Source organism: Strix uralensis, chromosome 1 (genome assembly GCF_047716275.1).
Source record: "Strix uralensis isolate ZFMK-TIS-50842 chromosome 1, bStrUra1, whole genome shotgun sequence".
Lineage (NCBI taxonomy): Eukaryota > Metazoa > Chordata > Aves > Strigiformes > Strigidae > Strix > Strix uralensis.
In genome coordinates, this window is record NC_133972.1 from 83,405,501 (window position 1) to 83,432,314 (window position 26,814).

The 26,814-nt window shown below is 45.7% G+C and overlaps 1 protein-coding gene and 1 long non-coding RNA gene across 5 annotated transcripts in view; one reads left to right on the forward strand and one right to left on the reverse strand.

The window, feature by feature from the left end:
* Positions 1-13,851, reverse strand: part of ZCCHC2 (zinc finger CCHC-type containing 2) — a 44,823-nt gene extending 30,972 nt beyond the window's left edge. For all 4 annotated transcript variants that reach the window (XM_074873561.1, XM_074873551.1, XM_074873541.1 and 1 more), the window contains exon 1: positions 12,639-13,851. In XM_074873561.1, coding sequence (XP_074729662.1) covers positions 12,639-13,592 — 954 coding nt within the window. In that variant the 5' untranslated portion in view covers positions 13,593-13,851. The remainder of the gene's footprint in view (positions 1-12,638) is intronic.
* A 264-nt stretch (positions 13,852-14,115) lies between these two features.
* On the forward strand, positions 14,116-20,408 carry LOC141945419 (uncharacterized). The gene is made up of 2 exons (XR_012629510.1): positions 14,116-14,424; positions 15,992-20,408. It is a non-coding gene; the product is annotated as an uncharacterized LOC141945419 (long non-coding RNA).
* Positions 20,409-26,814: the final 6,406 nt, after the last annotated feature.

Consider the following 26,814-nt stretch of genomic DNA (forward strand, 5'->3'; position numbering starts at 1 on the left):
ATTTAAGTGAGGCACCTCTATTTATCTGTAACAAGTAGTATAACATATGATCTTAGCAAGTACCTAAATGCCATCAATATGCAAATTGCAGAAGCAGCAGTGGCAGCAGCGCAGAGGAGGAGAGAAGGTGGTTCTCTGTTTAGCACCACAAATCAACCAAATACTGTTTTTTATTAAGCACTGGAAGCTAAAACAGAGGGTAGGTTTCTTGGGAAAGTTTTCAAAAGAAGCAAGTTAAATAGAGGACATTTGAGGCACCACAAATATTTAACAGCTGGTTTGCATGAAAACTGGAAGGTAAATAAATATCTATCTTATTAGTAGCTCTATAAAACAAAATTCCTGAGAGAAATGGATACATTTTGGAGTACATGTATATTGAAAGTTTAAAGACTGTTCCTCTCATTCAGGATGAAGAACTGAAAGACCTTCATAAAATATGTGTAGAGGAAAAATACAAATCTTCAGACAGTAGTCTTAATTTTAAATATAGGTGTTTTTAAATATAGGAAGCATAAGATTCTGGAAATAAGTGCTGGAGTATACGTGATTTTTTTTTTCCTGAAGGACTTGTGCAACATGATGGAACATGCCAGCAGCCAAGACTAGCTACCTTATTTGGTAAAGAGGACCTCAAGACTGTCTCAACAGGCAGACAAGAATGAGGAAGCACAGAGGTGTCAAAAGACATCAGAAGCTCCTTGCAGTCTGTGAATTCTTCAATGAACTTCTTCAGATTTGACAGACGCACCAACTAAAGCTGGCTTCATCTTACTAAACCAGCTTGACATCATCTATAGCGTGGGTACAAACTGTGGCAACTCCTAACAATAGATTCAACTCATTTAGGACTCAGTGAGTATACAGACATCAAGCCTGCCCTGGACGTACTGTTAATCTAACTTTCATCAGTCACATCAACAGCAGTACACAATTAGCAAGTGAACATCTATGTGGCCTCTAGACCGCACTACAGATGGTCTGAGGAACTGAAAGACATTTCAGTTGTTTCATCTAAATCAGTGTTCGGTTTGTGTTCTACACTGAGTGTCAGTAATTTCAGGTCTCAAAGCAATCAGATTTAAAGTATAGAGCATGCTTGTTTCCTCAAGATAAAACTCACACCAGACCCTAGTCACTCAGTGAACAATCTCAGCAAACTTAACTGATCCAAACAGTATTTCACCCTTCAAACATCTAATAAATTATGAGCGCAATGTCAGACATGGAATAAGAAAGGAAAACAGCTGTATATCAACGAGATTGCATTTTAACAGCTTCAGCAAATTTCCAAGTTTAGTTTAATAAAAAACAACCCACAAGCATATTCTGGAGAGAGCCACTTTCAGACGCCCTCCACATTTCCATTGATACTGTTTTGTCAGACATTTCGTAACAAGTGTGGACACAACCAAACCCAAGCACTTTGCTTTTTAAGTGTTAACTCCTGGTCATGCATTATTCACAAAACTATTGGCATTTGAACATTAAAGTTACCCTGTTAAAACTGTGATTAATTTAAGACTGTCCATAAAGAACACTACTACTATGATTAACTGGCTGTGTCCAAACTACATAAACTAACAAGTTTAGCATGCATTTTGGTATGAGAGTGAATGTCTTCCTGACATGAAATCAAATAACTGAACCAAGATTTCTAGTGAAGATCAATGTCAATTCTCTGGCAGTGGTAAGGTCTTCCTTAAACTACAGCCACATGCTTTGCCAAAAGCAGCTTTGATATCTTTCTTCCACACTACATACAGAAAACGACAGACCTACATACAGAAAATGACAGACATTTGGATTAACCCGGACAGGGGCTCTCAAACTATTCCATTTGTTTTACTTTTCCAAGATGTCTTTTTCCACCTCTGAAATTACCATCTTAAGAGCTGAAGGCAGTGCTTCATTCATTTTAAGGAACAAGCTGAGACTTCCACCTAATCAATTACTTTTTTTTAAAATTCACAAATGGATCTAAACCAAATCAAATTTAAAGTCAGGCTACTTGTTTTGATTAATGGAAAAATAAATTACAGTCTATTCTAATAAATAATTGCTAGTTAAGAAATTAAAGAAACTGTGAGCAGTTTTTAGAAGAGAGGTGTGGAAATAAGATTTACTTCAAAGATGTATTCTGCTCAGCTCATGTCAAAGAAGCATTAAATATTGTTGCTATACCTTCCAATAACAGAAAACTGCTTCTCACCTACCATACACATCATCTTTGTAATGGTGTTCAAATATTTTTGCAGACAATTATTCCAGAATGGTTACTTTTCTATCCGTGGCAGCGTTCTGTACCAGGCAAACTACATCCACATTTGAAGGCTCCCTCTAAATTGCAAAATATTACATGGTTCAGACCTGTATTTAAACAAGTCCTGATATCAATGACTTTATAAATCATAACCATTTAAAAGTTTGTAATTTATTCACTTGAAAAATTCCTCACCTAGAAGGTTAAACCAGTAATATGTACTGTGTGTATTCTGTGAATGACAGCTTTCACAATACCTAGTCGTCCTGGTTTCGGCTGGGATAGAGCTAATTTTTCTTCTTCTTAGTAGCTAGAATAGTGCTGTGTTTGGAATCAGTGTGGGATTTGATATATGAATGTTGATAATGCACTGATGCTTTTAGTTGTTGCTAAGAAATCAAGGACTTTCCAACTCCCCATGCCCTGCTATTGGGCAGGTACACAAGAAGCTGGGGGGGAGCAGAGCCAGAGCAACGGACCCAATATCATCTAACATCATGCTCAGTATATAGATACAGGTTGATGGGGAAGCTCACTCTCGCTTCCAGAATTGTGGTTTCGGGATTCTCTCTTCTCTGGGATCACTAGCTGGGAATGGGCTGGGCACTGGTTGGTGGGTGGTGACCAAATGCATTGTGCATTACTCATTTGTATCTTCTACTATTACTATTATTATTATTTTATATTATTTTAATTTTATTTCAATTATTAAATTGTTTTTATCTCAACCTACGAGTCTCCTTACCCTTCCAACTCTGTCCCCCATTCCCCGGGGGTGGGGGAGGACAAGCGAGTGGCTGCGTGGTGTTTGGCTGCTGGCTGGGTTTAAACCATGACACTAATGGAACGCAGGAGGCAGACAGTAGGGTAATCCAGGGCAGTCATAGCTTTACCTTACAACTTACAGCCTGCAAGGGTTGTTTCTGTGCCAGCTCCAAATCCTATCTTAAGCTGCATTACAACTCTTCACATTTGGTGTTAGCTCCTGTGACAGTCATACATTGAACACTCACAAGTAACCACAAGTAGCATCGTCAGAGCGGACAACTCCAGCAAGCAAGTGACTGGAAAGCCGAGGCAGTCTGGGGGGCCAGTGAATATTAAGAGTGACATCGTGGGTTGCTACCTGGTGTCAGTCACACCACAAACACAAGTCCTTTAAAACTGGGTACACTGCTGAGGGGCTCCCCTCAATGGTCAGACTGTATAGCGCTAATTGTGCTAGTCATCTCCTGTCAATGAACAAAATGTATTCACACAACACATGCACGTGTAAGGTTAATTCTTGCATAAGCCTTTGTCACTAAGGCTTTCACATGCAAGGATTCACTGCAGCTCACAGTGCTGCTGTTAATGATTAAAAAACAGTGAAGCAAGAAATGTGGGTGGCCCCAAACCGGTTGCCAGATAATTAATTTGATAATTGCAGAGACCTTTGTGACAGGATAGAGGATTAACTACATTTCTCCTTGAAAGTGAAATGAGCTAAGAGAGTGCTCTAAAAATTGTCTGCTTTCACAATCTAGACCAGAGTGTTTTATCCAAGGCATCTTTCCTCATATGAACGCGAGTACCATATTAAAAACCCACACCTATCACTTGAGATGTTTCCTGGGACTCTCAAGACAAGCACCAAATGTCTATAAAGTGAAGAGCCATCCTGCTCGGAAGGATGTTGCTCTGTGTAAGTAACATATGTGAGCTGAGCAAATCTCAGCTAGTCTACACATGACAGATGTCCAGACTCTGCCTTCTATTAACGTAAATGGTTGATCAAAAAATGTCATTGGTTTGGCAATATGTAATGAAATGTGTTATTGGATAGCCTACTAATCATCATGAGCAAGTAACTGATGCACATAAGTCTTCCGATGTTTGCACTGCACTTTCATAAAAGAACGATTCATGCATCAGCTCTGATGAGCACTAACAAGGGAAACCTGCTTACAGCAGCTGGACAGCTTGATTAGTTCTACATGCCCAAATATGAAAGCTTATTTTTCTGCAAGACTTCAGTAAACGCGCTGTTAGGGACAGCACTACTTAGCCTTGCAGGCTGTGCAGATGTAAACTGGCACAGCACATTCATTCATGTACAAGTGGGAACTGGCAAACAAAACCAGATGAAAGAAGGCATCTTGAAAGAATCAAGGTCTAACTCATGATCACGAGTTATCAACTACAGCATCTGTACCTAAGAGAAATTTGAGTGATGTCTAATAATCATTGATGGATGTGGTGCCAGTTACAAGACCAAAGCCACGATTCGCTTAAAACGATCCTTGCAAGCTACCACCCTTACTGCTTCACAACTGTGATACACAGATGCATAGCTATGCAGCTACGTTAGCATAAAGGCATCACCTCTTAAGAAGAAACAATCACCTGAAATTGCACCTGTACTTGTGTGCTGCTGAACCCTCTCTTGATGGAAACAGCAGCAAAGAGGAAGCCTTACTCAAGACTGTGCAACTATATCTGCACCCTACCACCCAATTCTTGCTGTTGCTTGGATATAGGCAAAGAACATTCATGCCCTCTTATACTTAAGTCGAAATCCAGCACATGAAGTTAATACTCACAAATGCAAACACACAGGGCAGCAATGCTTCAAAAGCTGTTTAATGTTGACAACTACCCATGCAACAGATTGTCTCCCATGCAAAAAATCCACTACTGTCTTGGACAAGCTGCTAGCCAAACACTGAATACAATTGCCCAGCTGACATTGTTGCTAAATTATGCTCCAGTTCGCAAGCTTTGAACTATGCAATGACACTGTCCGACTGATCTGAGAAGCAGAGAGCTGTCCTACAAAAACAGAATCGGCCTCAAGATCTAGGATCACAAAGATCCACCATATGATCTCTCTTTTGACCACAGCCAACAAACCACTTAAATACTTCCTTGTTAACTTTTCACATGCAGGATCAACCTTCAGAACAACAACGCTTATTCCACACAGAAACACAGGCTGAAGAAATGGGCTAGCAGTTCGAAACCTCATGAACTTCAACAAGGGGAACTGCAAAGTCTTGCACCTGGGGAGGAACAACTACAGGCACCACACAAGCTGGGGCCTAATCAGATGGAAAGCAGCTTGGCAGAAAAGGACCTATACATATAAAAATGTGTGTGTATATATATATATCTGAAGGGAGGGTGCAAAGAGGATGGAGCCAGGCTCTTCTCGGTGCCCAGTGACAGGCCCAGAGGCAATGGACACAAACTGAAACACAGGAGGTTCTCTCTGAACATCAGGAAACAGTTTTCCACCGTGAGGGTGGCCAAGCACTGGCACAGGTTGCCCAGAGAGGCTGTGCAATCTCCATCCTTGGAGATACCCAAAAGCCATCTGACATGGTCCTGGGCAACTGGCTGTAGGTGGCCCTGCTTGAGCAGGGGGAGATGGTGGACAAGATGACTTCCAGAGGTCCCTGTCAACCTCAGTCATTTTGTGGTTCTGTGATCAGACATAAAATCCCATAATATGAGAAATAAAAGCCTGACTGGCTGAACATATGGTTCAAATAGATACTGTGCAACTGCCCTATTAACTCCTACCTAGTAAGCTGGACTGCATAGAGAACACACAGGTGCCCCAAGAGTACTTCACAACATATTTGTTTAGTGAAACTATTTTAAGAGCTCACATGTAAGAGGCAGCAACGAAACACTAGGAGAGAGGCAGAAACCTTTTGAAAAAACATCAGCTGATTCAGGGAGGAAAAGCACACCATATGACAGCTTCAGCAATCACATACTGACTAACTTGTAGCACTGTAAAATTACGACAATTTTGAGACAAAGGCATACCAACCTCTTATGCAGCATTAACAACTTCAGGTATCAAGGCCTGTGGCAATTACACCTGAAGCATAGCTACAGCAATGATTTACAGTGTTGGGGTTTGCTAGAAACACAGCACATTCTTTCTCTAAGTCTCATTTGCACCTGAGCTTTTAACTGGACTTAAACCACAGTTTCAGTCCAGCCTAGTTAGCCCATGACAAAGTACAGAACTTGAAGGTAAAGCCAGCAATGCAACAGTTCAGATGTTACTGAACCGCCGGCTGGTTGCTCATCCCAACAACTTTGTTTAATTTCAGTACTGTTGCAATTGTCTGTTGAATGAATAGGAAGAAAATTACTTGAATATATTAGTTCAGACTGATATAAAAAATTATTCTCACAATGGCCTAGAGTGACAGAAAGATTTAAAAAACATTGCCCCTTAAGAGTGGTTCACTGAAGCACAATTAGTACTGAGAAGAGACGATGCCTTCATTACTACTTTTAACTACCAGCAAAGGGTAATATGTCATTTTGTCCAATTCTTGAACCCGAGACGTCTAAGCAGCATGGTTTAAAAGTACTCTTTTGTGTATGACAGTTTTGAGTAACAGAAAATCTGTCATATTCTTACTTCGCTCTTAAGACACTTCCCAAGGCATTAAATCTCTTTTCATTATTAAAAGTATTTTCACTTTCTTCTCCCAAAAAGGACAAGTTTAAGAGGCTGAGGAAAGGCAAGAAGCTCATGAAGGAATGCAGTTTCCAGCCAGATCTCTGAGCTTGTCCTCTGCAAGCTTTGGCCTCTGAAAGTATAAACCCTTAGACTTGGAGGATACTGCAGAAATTCACCAAGTCTTGGAGGAAAAGTAGACATTTAATACTAATTATAGTTAATGAAGAATCAACTGTAGCATTTTCTAGGGCAGCTATGGCTAGACAAGTAAATGAGGTGACAGAGATTTAAGTAGACAGAATCCCACAGACTTCAGTGGTTTCATAGATACAGCCATCTTACTCTTGCTGTCTGCATCCTTTTCTGCAGCTCTTTAGAAAGCTGAGTGTCCTCGGTACTCCAAGCCCAGTGAGATCCTGCTATCTATAAGTAAGTCAACAGTGAGCAACACTGAAAACTGGACCACAGCTTAACAACAGTGATCTAAGTGCAAGCATTAGGAAGTCATGGGTGTATTTTCAATGCCCTCGGTGCTTATTTAGTATGTTGGACCAGAAACTGGCATGGAAAACAGGGAGAGGCTGAGTAACCCTGGTATAAAGAGACTGGGCAAGGCTACACAGACTTGTCTTGTTCTAACACCTCATATTTAGAACTAAACGGCTAAAACAACTGAGAGCAGTGAAAGTTTTTACTCTGCAATTTCCTGAAGCATTAGCATGCATTTAGACAGAAGTCTTTCATTTTAGGCATTGTCTTTTATCTAGTTATGACTTCCTTTCCTGAAGACTTCCAGTAATGTTTCTGGAAATGCTTAAGTCCTGTTTGGAGTCAGAGAAATCCCTGTTCAGAGACAAGGGAACATGCTAGGTTCACTGAGGTAGCCAGAATACTTTTTTTCTTCAGTATGCAAAACTTGTAAAACGTTTGTATTTTCCTGGAGCATACCACCATTTAAAAGATCTTTGCCAAGAGTAAAATGACATTTTTTATCTTTCCATCTCTTCTTTAAACCAGACTCTGAAGACACACTTTTCTTTATACTCAACTCTCTGACACTAAAAAGAGTACACTGCAGCTTCAAAATGGGATTGCCTTATTTTTGTTCCCACAGACAGAGCTCTTAGATTCTAAAATTAAGTTCTACTACCTTGTTCTGCTGCAAGTCACTGAAGATCAATTATAAAAGCACTCTTCTAATTTGCAGACAAAATACACTATAAATAGCCTACTAAGAAAAATACTCTGCAAATAGAAACCTTTCCTTTGTTTGTAAGTAGAGACTTTTTCTGTAAAGAATCCTTCAGCCAGCTAATTATAATACTATTCGGCAAACCATTATCTCCAGCAGATTGCTTATTTCAACAGAACCTTAGTTCTATTACTGTCAAGTATGCCTGATTAAATGTTCTAGTGTCTAACGTAAGCCACATTTATTATGTTAGCACATATTCAGACCTCCTTCAATATTTCAGCATTCTGATCTCAGATCTTGGATGGGATGGAGCAAGATAAGCAATAAAGTCAAACAGCTTTGAAACTGATGAACTTATTAAACATAATCAACATAAGAATTAAGGTATGTGTTCTGTTATTTAAACCAATATATAAAAGAGGTATCAGCAGACTCTTTGCACATTAATGCTTGTTTTATGACTACAGATGTGAACGCTGCCAATTTACTCTTATACTTTAGTTTCAAAGTTCATATTCTGCACAGCTTAATGTACCAACGACTTTTTTCCAAAAGGTGTTATTATAAACTACACCTTCATCTAAAAATCTGCAAATAGTATCAACTGATTCTACCTTAAGTAAAAAAAAAGGCATTTCAGAACACTTTCTTAAAGAAACAAGGTTTATACAGTTAGAAAGCAATCCTAGCTCTGCCCATCCCACTCCTACAACTCCTACAGTCCTATCTCCCGCAACTTTTGAATTTATCAGCCATTTCAAGCTAAATTTATTAAAATGTATCACTAAGAAATGTTAAGTTCTTGAAGGATGATTAAAATAGGAGACCAAAAAGAGCAGCAATCCTATTAATACTTTGTCAAGAAGCAACTTTAATGTGAGCTCAGTCTTATCAGTGGGCATAGATCATATCCAGAAAATATAATGCCAGTCATGGGAAAAAGCAAACTGCTTTATGTTCTAGTAAATGACTCACAAATTCTTTGTAGGTGAACTTCTCAAGTTCTGATGCTCATTATAGCTAAATGTTACAGCTCCCTGAAACCTCAAACCAAGCCATTTTGTAAGATATGCCATGTGCAGTAACATAGTCCTTGCCCTAAGGAATTCAGAATCTGAACTCGTCAAATACCTCGACAAACCTGGTTCAGTTCCAGGTCTGAACTCCATCACCTCTGTAGGTTGATACCCCATCACCCCTGCTTGCCGTAGGTACCTAGTATTTCACGGGTGATGTGAACACCTCTCCTACCACCTTCTGACTGTTCAGAAGACCTAAGCTGAGAAAGCCGGGGAGCGCTAAGGAAGAGAAGACCAGAGCTGAGCGAGCAGCCTCTCAGCACAAAACTTCTCTTGTGGTTTATCTGCTCTACAACCAGGCACACCACAGCCCCTCTCGGGACAGCCCGTGCTTGCGGCAAGGCCTTCCCGCAAAAACGCCGGAGCCTTCCCACGCCCTAGGCTTCCCGTCCCCCGCCGATCTCCCTTCGGGAGACAGACGGGCCGCGGGATCCCCGGCGTTCCGGGCAGGGACAACTCCTCGGTCCAACGCCCGAGCGGGCTCGGCGGGGCCCCAGCAGCGCCCTGAGGAGGGGAGGGAGGGCAGGGCCAGCGGGGCGCTCCAGGCCCACAGCAGCGGGCGGCGCGCGCCGTCCCGCCGCCCGCCCATTGGGCGCCCGGGAGCGCGGGCCCCCTCCTGCCTCCGGGGGCGGCGGGGCCGGCGCGTGATTGGGCCCACGCGCCGCGACGTCGGTGCGGCACGACCGAGACCCTTCCCGTTATGCAACGGAGGGCGCCTCCCCGCCCCCCCCCCCGCCCCCGGCGGGACGGAGGGGAAACCGCCCTGCGGGCACGTGACCAGGAGCGCAGGCTCCGCCGCCGCCATCTTGAACGGGGGCGGGAAGCCCCGGTGACCATTAGTCACCGCGTCCCTACCCGCGGAGAGGTCTCGCGGAGCAGCTCGCCGGGGACAGGCCCCTTCGCCCCCGCCACCGGCACGGCGGAGGAGGGCGGAAAGGAAGGGGGGCTGCGGCCTCACGGGGCGCGAAGGCGCCATGATCGATCCGTCCTCCCCGCAAACAAAGCGAGAGGTCACCCCCTCCCCCCCGGCCGCTCTCCGGGGACAGACCGCCGGGCCCTTCCGGTGCTCTTCGGGTTGGGGTCCCGTCCCGTGCCCCCCCGCCTCCCCTTAGCGGTTCTTGTGTCCTCGCAGAATCTGGCTGCCCCTGTTTAATGGGGGAGGAGAAAGTTCAAGCCCCCCTTCCAGGTGCGGCCATTGCAAAACACGACGGGAACCGCCTGTTCCGGGCAGTTCCCCCGCGGCCGTGAGGCGTGGCGGCAAGGCGGGCTGGGCCTGGGGGTACGGCCCGGGCCGGGGGGGGCTGCAGGGCACAGGGCACCGTGAACGTCCCAAGGGCGGGCGGGCGGCAAAACTGGTCCTGCTGCGCGGCTGCTGCCTACATGGCCACAGAGCGGGCTAGAACCAAAGGGAGCCCTGCCCTCCTGACCCGAGGCCAGCCGAAATAAAATTCGAAGAGGTCTTTATGAACCGTTTTAGTTCACAAATGCAGAGCCCTGAAGGCACTTAAATTTCAGAGATTAAAGGAGGATAAAGAGCCTGTGGACACCTGACAGGATTTTAAATCAAGTCCAATTTAACAGTACAGCTGCGTTTTGTCAGGAAAGTCTTCAACTGTGCTACCAGCTCCATGTCCTCCAGTGTCTTATCTGCAAGAGTCCCACTATCCCTGTGAACTTGAACTGAAAATCCTCAGCAGAAACCACTGATCCCTCTGTTCCCTGTCAGCCATTATTTCCCAGAAGAGGCTCCACTGTATTTACAATGTAACCATTAAGAAAGGAAAAAGAGCCTACAGAAGGGATGCTGTGTCAGTCTTGTGTGGACTCGGGACTATGTGATGTGCCTGTTCAGCCAAGCTGACTCGGGTCTCTCAGTGTTCCCTGAGTAAACAAAACCACTGCAACTTGGAAGGCTGCTTTTATGCCAAAGCCAGAACACTGCACAAAACATCAATTCCAGTAGTTCACGAGAGCCTGATCTCCTCATGCATTTGGTGGGACACACCGAGCAGCTGCAAATGATGGGCCAGTTTCCGGCAGGAAGTATGTTTCCAGTTATTAGCACTTTAAACCCAGCAAGAACAGTGTCCAGTCTTACCACTTCCTGCAACTCGATCTTCTTCCCCTAAAGATGGCATTCCAGGATTCATTTTGCGATAGAGCTAAACTTGATGCAGGTGAATGAGCCAAAATAAACACTTTTTGGACTTATGCTAGGAATTCAGTATGATTTCAGTACCATAATATCTACCCACTCCTTTCTGACCTGCCAAATGTGCTTATTTACTTAAATGTATTTGAGGGCTTAGAAATTCATCCCCATCTCCTCCGAGTACTCCTCAAGAGCATATCTCGTCTTTACCAAATAGAAGAAGGAGCCACTCCTTTCGCACAGCAGGCAACGTAACAGTTTTCTAGGAGTGGCCGAATTGGATAGCACTGCAAGTAAACTTCGAAACAAAATCCCCAAACCCCAACCCTTACTGTTTTGCACTTTTTCTGTTAAGTACCCGATGAAAACCTGATGTGTTCAGTTGAACAGCATTACAAACACCTCTCTTCCAGCCCTTTCTTCCCCTTTGCATGAGAGGCCATCTATAGACCAAAAACTGCAGAGCTCCAACATGATGGCTTGGTTGCATAAATATGGGCAGATTTTAAAGGCAATGCTCGTTGAGAGAGCAATAATGAATGGCACTGGAGGAAAACCTTAAACATAGCTACTGCACAGGAGAATGCTTCAGTGCCACTCACTGAAAGTCTTCATTCCGGGTGACAGCCACCTTCTAGCAACAAGTGGCACATCTGCCTTCAAAATGTGCTCTGCTGTTTCCCAACAGCCACCCAGAAAATCAGCTTTTCTCTGAACAGAAGCTCCAGTTGTGACATTTTGATTTGCTGCTTTAGTAGAATGATTACCACCCCTTCCCAAATGTCTTCAGCCACCTTACTGAACGTGGCTTTTCAGAGAACCAGCCTCAGAGCCGCTGTCCCCTGACTGCTGCCCTGATCCTCGCCAAGTCCAAGACAAAGTCTCATTCTCCGGGGGGGGGGGGGGGGAGGTTCCATATAAAAATCTCAATGCGTTCTATTGTTTTAAGCCCCTAGAGAACACTCTCTCAGACCGTATGGTTTCTGTCTAGCATTATTATTATTTTTAGGAGTTTAGGCAAGCTGTCGCTTGTACTTCTGCATCGTACAACTTCAGTGGCCTACAGCGTATGAGGCAGCCGGCCAAGCTGTAGCCGTCCCCTGCACTCTGCGCTCCAGCAAGGCAGGATTCAAAAAGCAGTGCTCTAGAAAGCATGGCAGGCTGGAAAAAGAAGTCCTCCCTCCCTCCCTCCCCGATTCTACCACGTCATAGTCAGACACTGTTAACATTACAAGAAGAAATTCGTACTAGACACCCTCCAGCAGCTTGTGGGGGTGGCGGGGGCCTACACTGCCCGCGGGGGGAGGGGAGATAGGACGAGCAACGAGGCAAGACGGGAGGGGCCCCATCCCAATGGGGGGGCTTCGGGGAAAGGCAGGCGGCCGCCCTCAGCTCCTAGAAAATCGGGAGGGGGTGAAGGAAGGCGAAGGAAACCGCCCGATGAGATGGCGCAGCGGGAAGAGACCAGGTCGCGGCGTTACCTGGGCTTGGTGGCGGCTGAACCCCTCCTCTTCCTGGTCCCCACATAAGGCCCTCCGCAGCCGCTCCAGGTGCTCCCGCAGGGTGACCCGCTGGTGGAAGGAAAAGGCCGGGTGCAGCGAGGCCATGGTGAAGAGGAGGAGCAGCTCCTCCTGCGCGCCGAAGCCCAGGCCCTGGGCGGCGGGGAGGCTGGCCTGCCCGTTTTCCCCAGCTCCGTCCATCACCACCACCACGTCCTCCTCCTCGGCCCCCTCCTCCTCGGCAGCGGCCGCCTGGGGCCGCCGCGCCGGGCAGCTCTGCAGGATGGAGTCCACCTGAGGCAGGAGGCGGTGGAGGCGGCCGGCGGCCTCGCGGTTCTCGGAGCCCAGCAGGGCCAGGTAGACGATGAGCTTGGAGCGCACGGCCGGGTCGCGGAAGTCGCCGAGCTGCCCGGGGTCGCTGAGCCCGTTGGCCTTCGCCTCCGAGTCGCGGAGGCAGTGGTAGTCCTTGCGGGCCAGGTCTTCCAGGCAGGAGCCCAGGAACCGCAGCTCCAGCGGGTTGCACAGGTCCAGCAGCCCCACCATGAACTCCAGCCGCTGCGCCGAGCCCAGCACCAGCCCGAACCACTCGTACACCGTCTCCTTGTCGGTGCGGGCCGCCGCCGAGCCGGGCCCGCAGCCGCCGCCGCCCGGAGCGCTGAGCGCGGCGGGGGGGGGCGGCGGGCCAGGCCCCGGCCCCGGCCCCGGCCCCGGTCCCAAGCCGTGCAGCTGGCTCGGCCTCTCCAGCCCGCACCCCCTCCCCGCGGCGGCGCCCCCGCGGGCCGGCGCCCGGGGCACCTGCTGCAGCTGGAGGTGACAGTCCAGGGCGCCGCCGGGCTCCTTCAGCCCCAGCCCCGCGGCTGCCGCCGCCGCCGCCGCCGCCTCTTCCACCGCCGCCTTGTGGCTCGTCTGCTTCAGGGGCAGCTTCATCTTCAGCATCCTCGGCACGGGGGGGACGCGCGCATCCGACGGGGCCCGGCCCGGCGGCGGGGAGGGACGGGGCCGGGACGGACGCGGCGCGGCCGGCGGTCAGGGGAAGCCGCTCATGCTGCCGCGGCCCTGCCGGCGCGGGAGAGGCGCGCGCAGGGGCAACGGTCCCGGCGTGTGCGCGCGTGGGGAGTGGGCGGGCGGGTGGGGGAAGGGCGGGCCTCGCTCGCGGCGGCGTCTGCGGCTCCCGCAGCGCTTCCCCCTCCCCCCTCCCCTTCCTGCCCCTCCCCCGGCGGCCGTGCGCGCCCCCGGCGGCCCTCGCGCGTGCGCGCGCAGAGCCGGAGGCGGCCGTTGGCGCTCGCGGCCCCGGCCGGCGCGGACTGAGCCCCAGCTCCCGGCGGGGGGCAGGGCGGGGCGACACGGCCGCGAGGGGGCGGGCGGAGCGCGCCTCTCCGCCTATCGGCGGCGGCGACGTCAGCGCGCTCGCCAGCGTGCGCGGCGCCCGCTGCTGAGGCCCGGCCCAGCCCGACCCGGCCCGGCCCGGGCAGGGTGGTGCTGCGTTGCGCTCTGCGCGGCGAGCCTGGGCCTGCGGCAGCCGCCCCGCCTCGGGCCGGGGCCGGGGCCGGGGTCGGGGTCGGGGTCTGGGTCCCGGTCCCCCGGGTCCCCGACCGCTCTGCGTGCGGTGGCGCCCAGCCTCTGAACAGGCGGAGGCTGCCTCCTCCGTGGGGGCCGCGGCGCCGCTGCCACTGGCACTCGGGAGGTGCCTTGCCGCTCCCAGCGGCCGCGGGCGTCTGGAGGCGAGGCAGCCCTCGCTTCGCTGGCTGGGGCTGTTGCTCGTCTCTCAGTAAGTGGAAAGTGGTCGGTGCTTGACCGCGGGCCGCGGAGGCTGAGCTGGGCGCCCCCCCCCCGGCCCCAGCGTGGCGCTGCGAGGAGGCGGTGTGCTCCGCGGGGCACAGAGTGCTTCCCACCCCCTCTCTCCCCGCCCCAGCAGGTCGGTGTCAGCGGCCTGACTCGTGGCTCGGCCTCACGTTTGCCTCATGAGTTCAGTTAACGCACAGAAATGGGAACAGCTCAACAGTTCACCTGAGAGCAGTCGAGGAGCAAACCTCCCTATCTCCTAGTAAAAGATCTTCCTGAGATAAGGCCCTGTGCTGGCTGCTGACTAGGCTTTGGTGTGCAGAGGCACGTGGATTTAGCCATAGCTGGCAGGACTGGGCCCAAAGCTGTACCACGCTGGTGGAACAATGCTAATTACAGAAACATGGCTGCTACAGGCTCTTAATGCAACTGAAACTACTACTGTTGTAAAATGTGTCATTTTTAAATTACTATTGTTACAGTGTCGTGGCTTTCTACCAGGCTGTTTTACAGCAGGGAAGTACAGGGAATATTACAGAAAAAAAGTATGGCAAAATGGCTTAGGGATATTCCCTCATGAAACAGCAAGCTTGCTTCATTCTCATTCTCCCTGTTCTGTTCCCAACTGTTGCGATCCATGACGACTGAGAGTCTACAATTATAAGATTAAGCAGTACTCTGAGTAATCAGAAAGTTGCAATACTCCTTGCTTCGGTTCCCACACGTTTACATAAAGACAGTATATTTGAAAACAGAATCAAACCCATGGCTTGCAGAACAACACAGTGAAGTTACAATTATGCAAAGCAGCATCCCTGAACTGCTCGCAGCAACAACATAGAAATTGCCAGTGCTAACTCCCCCTTATCTGTCCGTCCAGAAGCTGGTCGTGCTACAGTGAAAGAGCCTGCTTATTAAACAACTAAGTAAATATCATGCAGATTATAATAATCTTGTACGCATCACTCGGATTTGCCACAGAGCAGTCTTGAATTGTGGTTGTAGACTAAATCATATCCCACATTTTTATACATATACAGCAAGCGTATGTATTTTATTTTAAAAAATTCAAGGACTAACTTGTAGGTAGCATATGTTAGATTTATGCATTCCTAATTGCTGCTTGATCCTCTTCTAGAAATGCAAATGGACTTGAACCTGACTCACTGCAGCTCTCCTCCTTCATTAGCATCACAGCAGTGCTGTCACTGTCGTCATGGCCTCCTCCAGGACTCGTGGCATCAGGAGTGTGGTGGAGAGTGGGAAATAGGTCAAGTCTTACCCTTTTATCCAGGACTGCCAGCTGTTCTTTGCTGGTCCCAGGACTGGGAAGGTGAAGAATAGGCACAGGAAGTCTTATAAACCCATTTTATCCTGTTTTGTTTTATGCTGTTTGCTGGTTATGGCCTGGCTGGACCTGTGAATCGTTCCAGATCCCTACAGTTATTAGTCAAACCAGCTATCATAATACCCCAGGACAGTATTTTCTTACGTTGTCATTATGAAGTAGTAATTCTAGAATTACAGCAATTCTTGTCATATTGTCATTACAGTTTTTTTCAAAGAAAAATTACCATGACTGTCTCAGGGGATGTGCCAAGCTGGAATCATGGAAGCACAGAAACAAGACTTGAGGTTTCTGCTTAGAAATTTGAACAGATATTTGCTCTGAATAGAATTTGCAGGACCAGAATTGTTAGAAATGATCTGAATGTTAGAAACAACATTTCCTACTTTAACAGTATGTGATTCAAATAAAATGTGACATAGTTCCAAATAGATAACACCACAGAGAGTGAAAAATGAATTTAATTTGGGGGGAAAGGGAAGACTGGGGTAACAGAAAGAGAAGGTCCACTGATCCATTAATGAATCCATAAAAGTAAAATAAATGGTACACACATGAGGGTAATAGTTGAAAGTACACTCCCTGAGTCCAGAAAATACTTCAGCCCATCCCTATTTGTGGTAGTTCCCAAACTGATACTTAGTTTTACAAATAAGTTTAAGAACTGGATTAACTCGGTTCTTCTTAATTTCCCCTTTCTTAATGGTTTAAACTATGATACTCGAGAAAAATAGATTTGAAAGATGTGGAGTCAGGAAAGAAAAAAAAGGAAAAGGAATAGCATAAGAAAGCAAAGAGAAGACAGAGATATTCCAAGTGGACTTAGAAGTATTTCAGTAGCTGAGGGAGGTGCCAGCAAGAAAGAGGACTATATGGAAAGAGAACTGAAACTCAAGGGCCCACGGGAAATGAAAGTGAAACTGAGGGCTGTGAATGGAAGAAGGGCACGGTGAGGAAATGCACGGACACCGACAAGCCGACAAGCCGGCACGGCAGAGGAGGCTACTCTAAAATGTGACTTGCCTAGGGCAACCGCCCTTGAGGTTTATTAATCTGTTTTTCTTTAAAAAAAGTATAGCTTGCATAGATCTTTAATGACTGTTGGGCCCACAGTCGTGCTGACTTAGGGTGAGCACGGTACAGAGCCTTAGAGGGACAAATATGTCTGTAATCTCTAAATTGAAAGCCAGATGAGGTCGGATGCAACACACAGCAGGCAGAGGAGCAGGCGGGACGGTGCTGCCAGTGCACCAGGGGAACCCCGCACCCCTGCTCTGGGAAGACTGCAGCAGGGGCCCAGTCTCTCACCCCAGGTGAAGGACCAGAAATTTGCCACGTGGAGCAAGATGACGTGTCCAAGAGAGTCACCGCTGCCACAGCTGAATTTGCAGTATCACAGGCCTAGTGACTTTTCTGAGTCTTCTTCCACCCGCTGTCTTTTCACCCCTACAGCATAACCCCTGTTCAAATTATCAAAGACTCAGAGCCTCCTGAGTACACAGAGGCTTCACTGCTGGTCTAGAAGTGTTGTCTTTACTGATAGATCCTTCCTTGAACCTGGTTGCTGCAGGCTGCTGGCTCAGCTTTTACGCCTGGCTGTGACCATCACAGTTTGGATGAATGAGCTGTGGGGAACACCAAGAGACACACAAGCCAAGGAGCCCTCGTTTCCTGTACTTTGTGTGTCACCACATAGTGTACAGGCAGCCACAATATGTCTTTTGAGCGTGACGGCCACCCTCACTAAGTTCTTACAAAAAGGTCATCGTCATTTTGGGGTTTTTGTTCAGCAGGCCTAAAACTTCTCCAGCAATGCTTTTAGAAGGGAGAAAGCCATTAAGAAGAATAAAAAGCATGACACTGGGACACTGAACTGAATGTTGAAGCTAAAGGAGGAACTAACAAAGTAACCTTCAACGCTACCCACGTACTTTTTTTTTTTTAAATTATCATATTTTTTTCAATATTGACTTCTGATCAAGGCAGTCAAAGATTTTCCATTAATTTCAACAACATATAAAACCAGTTTCATAGTCTCAGTTTGTTTGTTCCTTAACCACCACTAAGGATCTGCTAAACCTCGTTTGTAAAGATGTGAATGAAGTTAATCTGTGGCCCATTTAAAAATCAGATAGGGATGCTGTAGGATATTTTTATATATATATATTTTAGGATATATATATATTTCATATAGAGTAGTATATAGATTTCATATATATCAAGTTATGTATTTTTTTCATGTTGATACTATTCCCCAGCTACTGGGTCTGCTGCTACTGTTTTCACTTTTGCAGTGTTTTTACTTTTTAGCTGTAACAAATGCTCAGTGAGGATCTTTGCACGGATTCCCACCCTACAGGGTAGAAGATACATAAATAGGGAAAGAAAAAGCTTCCTTTCCTCCTTTCTTCCCTTTCCTCCCCATCCCCAGACTGTAGGAAGATCAACTAACTGCCTCTTTATACAAAGTTTGCAAATGTGTTTAATTCAGTCAGTAATATGGACAATTGTCAGGTCTCTCAGCCAGACTCCCAAAGTGTAAGGGAATTGTTTCAGGCAATGTCACACGAATGTCACACAAAAAACAACCTGAAAGAAAATATCAGTTCCCTGATAAAGCTTTGGAGCAATTTTGCTGACTCATGATTTGTCATTTATCTCATGAGAGTTGGCATTCTTTTGAGTATCTTACCTTTTGTGAAACAGGAGGTGGTTACCTTTTAGCCCTGAGATCTGAAAGAAAAGGTCTTGAGAACAAGACAACTTGAAATTCGCTAAAAATAAAACCTGACAGATCAATAGGTTGCTCTTACCTATTTTTTTATTCTTACTGCTTAGATGGGTTTTGAATATTTGAGCTGGTTTATTTTTTCTTTGGGCCTATTTTCCAGCAGGAGTTGAACAAGCTTATATTTGAAAACTAAAGATATGTTTAAGAAATGACATTTTTTCAATAGGCATTTATGGAATGAAGATGGGCATTTTTATGACTTTATATTCAGTATGACTGGTAAAATGCAGAAGATGACCCGTAGTCCTAATTATGTTCCTGTGCAGGAATAAACATATAATTTTAAGCACAGTTTAAATAGTTCAAACATAGTTTTGGATTTAAAGTTACTGAAAAATAAGTTCAGTGTAGGCAGAGGGTGTGTTCCCAGGATCAACTTCATTATGAAAGACTATTTCTAAAGTCAAAGTTGTTGGTTATTCATTTGCAAAGGTCACCTATCCCAGGCCTCTTTGGCAAGCTTGCCAGTAAAGGTACTGTTATGAAACACGATTGCAAATTTCAGCTCACCGTTCAAGGGAAGCTGAACTGAGGCTGCAGTCTTTCTTATACATGAGTGTCAAAGGTGAATTATTTCTATTTTCAGCTGTATGCAGCTAAGAAATGTATGAAAGATGGAAACATTACCAAGCTGCTAAGACAGGGGAGCCTAGTTCAACCATGTGTAAATGGAGCGGGTTCCTTACCTGCACGGCGCTCCAGCCTGTGGTAAGCATGGCAGCCTGTGCCAGTTGCTTTTCTCCATGTAAAATAATAAATAAAGGTTATCTAGAGAATTTAAGGGGAGTTAAGGATACAGTAGCACTGGGATATTCTTATCCTTTGGATCTTCTTGCCAGCAGTTTCCCTATGCTGATGGAAATTCTCAGTGGGGTTTGCCATCACACATCACAGCCTCCACTGATTCAGATCATGCTGAGTTCAAGCCAGTATCAGTTGCGCGGTACCAGGATACATTGTACCCAGAACTGAAATTTGCACAGCAATCTACTACCTGATATAGATGACAATTCAGTTTTGGGAAGGAAAGCAATGGGATTTTCAACACCATTCAGTTTTAGGCTTTCTAATATTCCAGCAAGGACAGTGGTGAAATGCCTGTGACTATAGGGAGTTACAGGTGAACCGTCGCTGTGTGCTTTTACAATGAGCAGCACATGAACTCATGCACGTGGGCAATCTGCACACACAGCTCAGCTAACGCCAGGGCTTAGCTGTCATGGGAAGTCCTACTTAAATAAGACCATTAGACAGAAGACTATTTAAGCACATGCCCAAACCAGCCTCTGTTCTAGTTTGCAGTGAAGTACGTCCTTAAGTGTGAGGCAGTGAAATTTAAACACCTACACAAAGAAGAAAACACTTAGGCCACCTTAAACATCTGATGAAAGTTAATTGAAATCTGTTCTGAAATGAGGGCTCACAGGAGGAATGTGGGTGTGGCTCAGGCACGCAAGAGCCTAAGTACCAGGCCTGCCTGATATTAGTCATGTACGTGATAATTATGTATGCAGTGAGCACCCAGGAATCAAACACTCCTGAGAGGTTTATCGGCTAGATTATTTCATAATCTCTACTCTTGGGCCAGGAGGAGGAGGAGAGCAACCTGCCAATCAAACCATAAGGAACCACCGTGTGCAGTGGACATTCTTGAGAGCAAAACACTTGCCAGTATGGACTCAAAGGCACTGGGGAAGAAACGCTACATCCTGACCTTTAAAATCTGCAGTCACAGCCACAAAGACCAAGGGATGCCAGCGTGAGCTGCAGAAGAGTCATGAGTCACTTGTGAGATTTGTGCTGCAGAAGGAACACGTTATCCTTTCGCTCTGCTGGTAGTGCCAGTCTCTTTCTGTCTTAAATGATCCATCTGCTGCTGCCCAAATTAGACATACAGCTCTTGCCGTCAGTGTGCAAAGTGGTTGCAGACAGTGCTTAGAGTGTGACGTTCTCCGTAGCTCTAGCCTTGCTTAGCATCTCACCTACAGCCAGGGAAACCCCCTCGTGCCAAGCATGGCTTATGTCCCACTGAAGCCCTCAAAAGAGGAACTGTTGCTGCAACTGCCAGAGTCAATTTGTCAAGGCCAGGATCCTGTAGGTCTTTGCCAGCAAGCTCGGCTGAAGGACAAAAGGAGAGATCTTCCTCTAGGGCGGGAGTTGCTGTCATGAGCCTGTGGATGAGATGGGGTCCGGTGGAAAATGAACACCTCAGCTTAGTTCTACTGGGGGTGTGAGGAGGTTGGCTGATACTGCTCATTTGTCTTCTGCTCCATACAATTTGTTTGGCTAAGGGCACGCAACATCACTGTTCAAAAAATGCTCGAGCTTCAGCTCACCTCAGTATGGTGCTGCCGTTTGTTTGCATCGAGTGCATGCATTAAGCTGAAAACAATGCAGGAGTGCTTACCAGAGCAGGTGTTACACACTGCCATTCAGTTATTTTAAAGTAGGTTGTGAAAATATGTAAATCCAAAGAAGCAACCTTCACTTTACTCATGCTTTCTCCCACAATATATATATTTATATTGAGGTGCCCATAGTTCAAATTATCTGTCCTTGAAAGTTTTACTATTTGCCCCTTGGGGATGTCCAGTACTCAGCTGAGGTGTGAATCCCTGCTTGTAAAGCAGGAGTTCTCCATTTGGCAACCTCTTGAGAATAAAACAAGGAATTGGAAATCTCTTGATGGGTAGGTGTTTCATACTGGAGCTGTTTCTGGCTTTCCACTTCTGAAGAATGAGTAGGTTGCCTTGAAATAATGACATTTGTGGAAGCTCTTTAAGTCTGATGTGTATTTATTAGTACTTTGTGGCATATAAACGGGATGGTTTACAATATGGGGTATATGAAGAAAAGCATCACAAAATTTATTCTGAAAAAAAAAGTAGTTCACTGAATCAGTCAAGTGGATACCTCCTACAGAAAAAAAGAAACCTACATAAGCTCTTGTTCCTACTGAAATTAATAGCTCCACTTCAGTGGTTTTTAAAGGACCAAGGCATCAAATTTGGTGTTTAGTGTCAAAATCTCAAATCCTAGGCAAGCCTGAAGTAGGGAACCATTGTACAGAAAATATCTAAAGCATCTCTGGACACTGAACACCACCATGGATTCTTGGAGCTACTAGCGCAGCCCATGGGAGGGCAGCACTGCCCTCGGCTCAGAGAGTCTCCAGCCTCACCCCCTGGGGCATTGCAGACTCCCACAGAAAGGTCCTCCTCTGATTGGATGGTTTGGTTATTTTGGTGGCAGTGCTCAGTCTCAGGAGCAGCTGTGTTTCTTTTTCATAAGGAAGAAGAGTAATTTCTAAGTGGAGGATACAGGGCATGCATATTCCGTACGTCAGTGAGTGCTCATCTCATTCCCACTCCAGTTCAGCAAGGGCACTCCAACAGATGCTTAACTTGAACTTGCATGTAAAAGTGATGATGCTTGTGCTTTGTTTAGCAGAGGGAGATGTTTCATGTGGTTGAACTCCAAAGCCTTATCCATTTGTCCTCAGTTACAGGCTGTCCTTAATAACTGAAGACAAGCAAAGGGTCACAAATTACCCCATTTCACCCTGCCCCCATTTCATCCCTACCTCAAGGGATGTTTTCGACAGGCTATAATTATCATCCACAATCATCTAAGAACTCTTGAAATGATAGTTTATTCATGCCTAGCTTTCTCTAACATGTATTGAAAGAGCAATCAGAATTTGAAAGAGCAATACCCTTTCTTTCCCAGAAATCTGGAAAGTGTTACAGGCTCTGAAGAACTAAAAAGCCTGGCTAAAAAAAAATCATTGGTAAAAGGCTGGCTTTTAATTAATAAATTTAAAAAATTGTTTGTCAAAAAACCTCTTAGCATCTTCTTCTCAAGTAAGCAATTCAAGATTTACTGACTTTTTCTGCATTTATCCCATTTTTTTCTCCTCTCTGTGTCATTTTATTCACAACTGCTCTTCTTCCTTAAATAGTTGCCATCGGATATCAGTGGGCTTCAGATGCCTTTTGATGGCCTTTGAAAGTCTGTTCTTAGCCCAACTGATGTTTTCTTGCTGTGACCTGTGCCAGATCTCTTAGTGTCTCCAGCTCCAGCCATCCCTTTTGCTCTTGCAACACTGGCCAAACAAGGTTGCTCAGTGTCTTTCCCGCAGAGGTCCCAATATTGCCCGATGCAAGGGAAGACATTATCTGTAGAAGTCAGGCTGCCTCAAGGACAACATGGATGGGGCCTGGGGTGCTTCCAGGATGGCTGGAGGGGATGCTTCCAGCACTGGCTGGCTTGGGACCGTTGTGGACTACTGTGTTTGCCTCAGGTCCCCATTCAAGAACTTCCTTTTCTTCTATGCTACACTTGAATCATCCATTTCAGTGATAAACTTATCTGCCCAGTGGCCAAGGCATTGATCAAAGCCTCTAGAAGTAATAATATACATAATAAAACAGTAATTAAGAAATTCTCTGTTGGTCAGGGACACATGTTGCTTTCTATATCTTTAATATGCCTGGTGTACTTTGAGACACTAAAAGAATAGCAGACCGTAATACTTCGAGTTTGCCTGAAGATGATGAAAAAGCCCTGATGATAGAAGGCTTAAATTGGAAAGCGTTGTGAGCATGCAGTCCACAATGCAGCATTCTTATCTATCCTGACAACCAGCTTTATCACCTCCCAGAGAAAAGGTGGCAAAATCAGTTAAATCAAATGAATTACTGTTGCAGCCTTTTGCAGGATCCCTAAAAAGGCTCTCCAGCTTCTTGGGAAAGGACATTCTGTACCTGCTTTTTAAATCATTTTAAGAGTTTAACTTTTTACCAATTTAATTACTAATCAGTGTCAGAAGCCAGTTGCAAGATAACTCTGCCCAATTATTTCTTTGTCTTCCCTTCCTACTTAAAGGCTCTCCGGGGACTGCCCTTCTGCAGTCCTGAACAGTCTGTTTAAATACTTTTAAAAAAATAACTTTGAAATGTGAACATCTAGCTTGGATATGTAGCTTAAATGCGCATCTAATGAATTCCAAGGGGTTCCCAGCTCCCTCAGTTCCTCTGAACATCGCACTCTGACTAACTTAAAAATTCTGTTGTCCTAGGAGCTCATGTTTTTTAAGCACTCAGCGTAGTAATGAACATGAGAGAAAAGCCAAAGGAATGTGACAGAGACATGAATTTCAAACTGCAAGTGCCAAAAAAAAAGTGATCACTTCTCTTCCTTTTAAATAAGCTTGCAACCATAAGAGAAAAAGAAAATAATTGTCAAAAATGGTTTGAGACATGCAGCTTAACAAGAGGTTTCCTGTTGCTAGATGTCTGGAAATGCTTGGATTTTTTTGTCATCTGCAAAGTGCTTTACAAACATTGTTTACTTAATCTTAACCTTCTCCTGGGGGACTGCTGGGAAATTACTGCACTCTTTTTCAAGGTGTAGAAATTGAAACAAACATGGTTAAGCCTCATCATTTAGGAATTTATTCCCAGTGGATGTAATCTCTTCTGCAATTCCCTCTTCAGGAGTGATGGCTGGAGGGACCAATTGGAGAGGACAAGAACCGGGAAATTAGAAAGTTTCCAGAGGAAGGGATCTTTAGCCGTGAACAGAGATTAAGAAAGAAGAATATGGAAACTGGAATCATGGTCTGAAGGAAGCGAAGGGCAAGTCACACAGCCCAGCCTGGGGCTGTGGCACTAACCCTCTCCTGCCTCTGTCTTCCTGTCTGTGAAATGGACCTAATACTTAGGCAGATTTCCCCAGAGAGGGGATGAAGGCACCATGAAAACATTGAACAAAGGAGGGCATTTAATGACAGGAGTGAGAAATACAGCTGAACCTCATTGCCTCTGGTTAGCCAAACATCTACCCTTGCCACTGCAAAGACATATATACCTGGTACATATATTTTAGCACTGTCAGTTCTCTTGCTTTGTCTTATGCCAAAATATTTGTTTGCAATAAAAAAACTTGCAGGTCAAAAAACCTCAATGGCATATCTGAAGAATACACGCTTACCCTGCTGTGCAATGTCATCAGAATAGTAGCGGTTTACTTGTTGACTATAAGACCTGGTGGGCAAGGTCTAATAGCTTGCTTCCCACTGGCTTGTCTCTCCTGTGGCCACCTCAAAGCTTTAGCCCAAGAAGCTTGGTAGAATTGGTCCACAGTGTGCAGTTAATTGCAGATTAAAAATACAACTTCAGGAACTTTGCCAATGAGATAACGTGAGACAGCGCTCTTAGGCGCTCAAGTAGACTGATTTATCCCTAAGCAGTATCTGCCCTTTTAGAGATGATCAGAGCAGTCAGAATTTTTGACTTTAAAAAAAAAAGAAAAAAAAGAAAAGCTTTTGAAAATTATCCTGAGCTGCATTCAGTGTGAATTAGTGAATGATGTCAGACCTGAAAAGTATTTCTTTTCATAACCAATATTATTTGCAATAAATCCTCTGTCAAATTGTATTGTAAGGGGGCAGCAGAAGCAGGGCAAGCAGGGCATTATGCTAGTTCTGCATTCCTAACCTGCATTGCCTGACCCTGTCAACAGTCAACACAAAGATCCATTTTACTGCACTGTAGCCATATAAAAAGGAGCTTAAAATGGAAGATGATCGGAACAAATGAGAACATCCAACAAAATGAATTTGCATTGAAAAATGTTGTGTTGTCAAAGCTGAAATGATTTGTAGGGATGCATTAGTTGTGATGAAATTCTTGATGGTGTCTGAAAACTAGCATTACCTTCTTACTGCTGACCAGGACACAAACAGAAATAAAACATTGGGATTTTTCAATCTTGCAATAGATGCTTCAACACAATTTTGTTCTGTTGCATAAAAATTGCTTTGAAATCTAATGCAGATGATAACACATTTCCAAATGGTGGGAGGGAATTTGTGTCCTGAGGCTAGCTACAAATTATACTCGTGTCTTCTTTAAAGCCCATTTACATGACTACAAGGGTACAAAACTGCTGTTGTATAAATGAGACTAACTCAGAACACGGGGAGTATCATCTCAAATGAAGCTTGCATATACACCCACAGTGTAAGTATTGGATACTGTTTGCTTTTATAGATGCGGCTTTCTATGCCAAGAAGCCTATAAAGAAGACAAGCATAGGTGTCATCAAGGGACAGCTAATAAAATAAGAACCGTTGAAAGAAACAGACCCTGCCCCATCCTTTGGATCATCATTTTACATATCAGAACTCCTGTCCTTCTGGAAAGTCCATAGAAGTAGCAAATTCTGGATACTGTTTATTCTATAGGTATAATGGCTGTGTATATTTTTGGTGGAAAATGCTGCCATTAGCCTCATGCTGTCTTTAGTGTAAGGGAGGGGAAAAGTCTTTCAAACCTCAGACCTCCCTGGAGGGAAAAGTAGCTGACAGGAAAGCAGGTTGCATCAGTTACAAGAGGCAATTTTGGAGAACAGAGTTGAAAAAAGAAAAATGCAAAGTGGCCAGGTTTCAGCCACACTGAGGGAGACAAGATGGAAAGGCTGTGAAGGAGAGCAAGGTTAAGAAGAAAGCACAGGACAAAAAAAGCTGCCAACTAATTTCTAGTGCTCAGGAGAGAGGCCTTAGCACCCATCAGCTGTGTAAGGGTGCAGGATGACAGTGTCAGCTGCCGATGTTTTCCTGGTCCCACTGCAAATTGGTTCAGGCAGCTGAGTGAGTGTCCTGGTTTCAGCTGGGATAGAGCTAATTTTTTTTTCCTTCCTTCTTAGTGGCTAGAATAATGCTGTGTTTGGAATCAGTGTGGGATTTGATATGAGAGGAATGTTGATAATGCACTGATGTTTTTAGTTGCTGCTAAGAAATCAAGGACTTTCCAACTCCCCATGTCCTGCTCATGTGCAGGCACACAAGAAGCTGGGGGGGAGCAGAGCCAGAGCAATGGACCCAAACTGGCCAATGGAATATTCCATATCATACACCATCATGCTCAGTATATAGATACAGATTGATCGGGAAGCTCACTCTGGCTTCTGGGATTGTGGTTTCAGGATCTCCAGGGTCGCTATCCAGGAAACAGGCTGGGCATTGGTCATCAGGTGGTGACCAAATGCATTGTGCATTACTTGTTTGTATTTCCTATTATGACTATTATTATTATGTTTTATTTCAATTATTACATTGTTTTTATCTCAACCTACAGGTCTCCTTGCCCTTACCCCTCCAACACAATCCCCCATTCCCTGGGGGTGGGGGAGGGTGAGCAAGCAGCTGCTTGGTGTTTGGCTGCTGGCTGGGT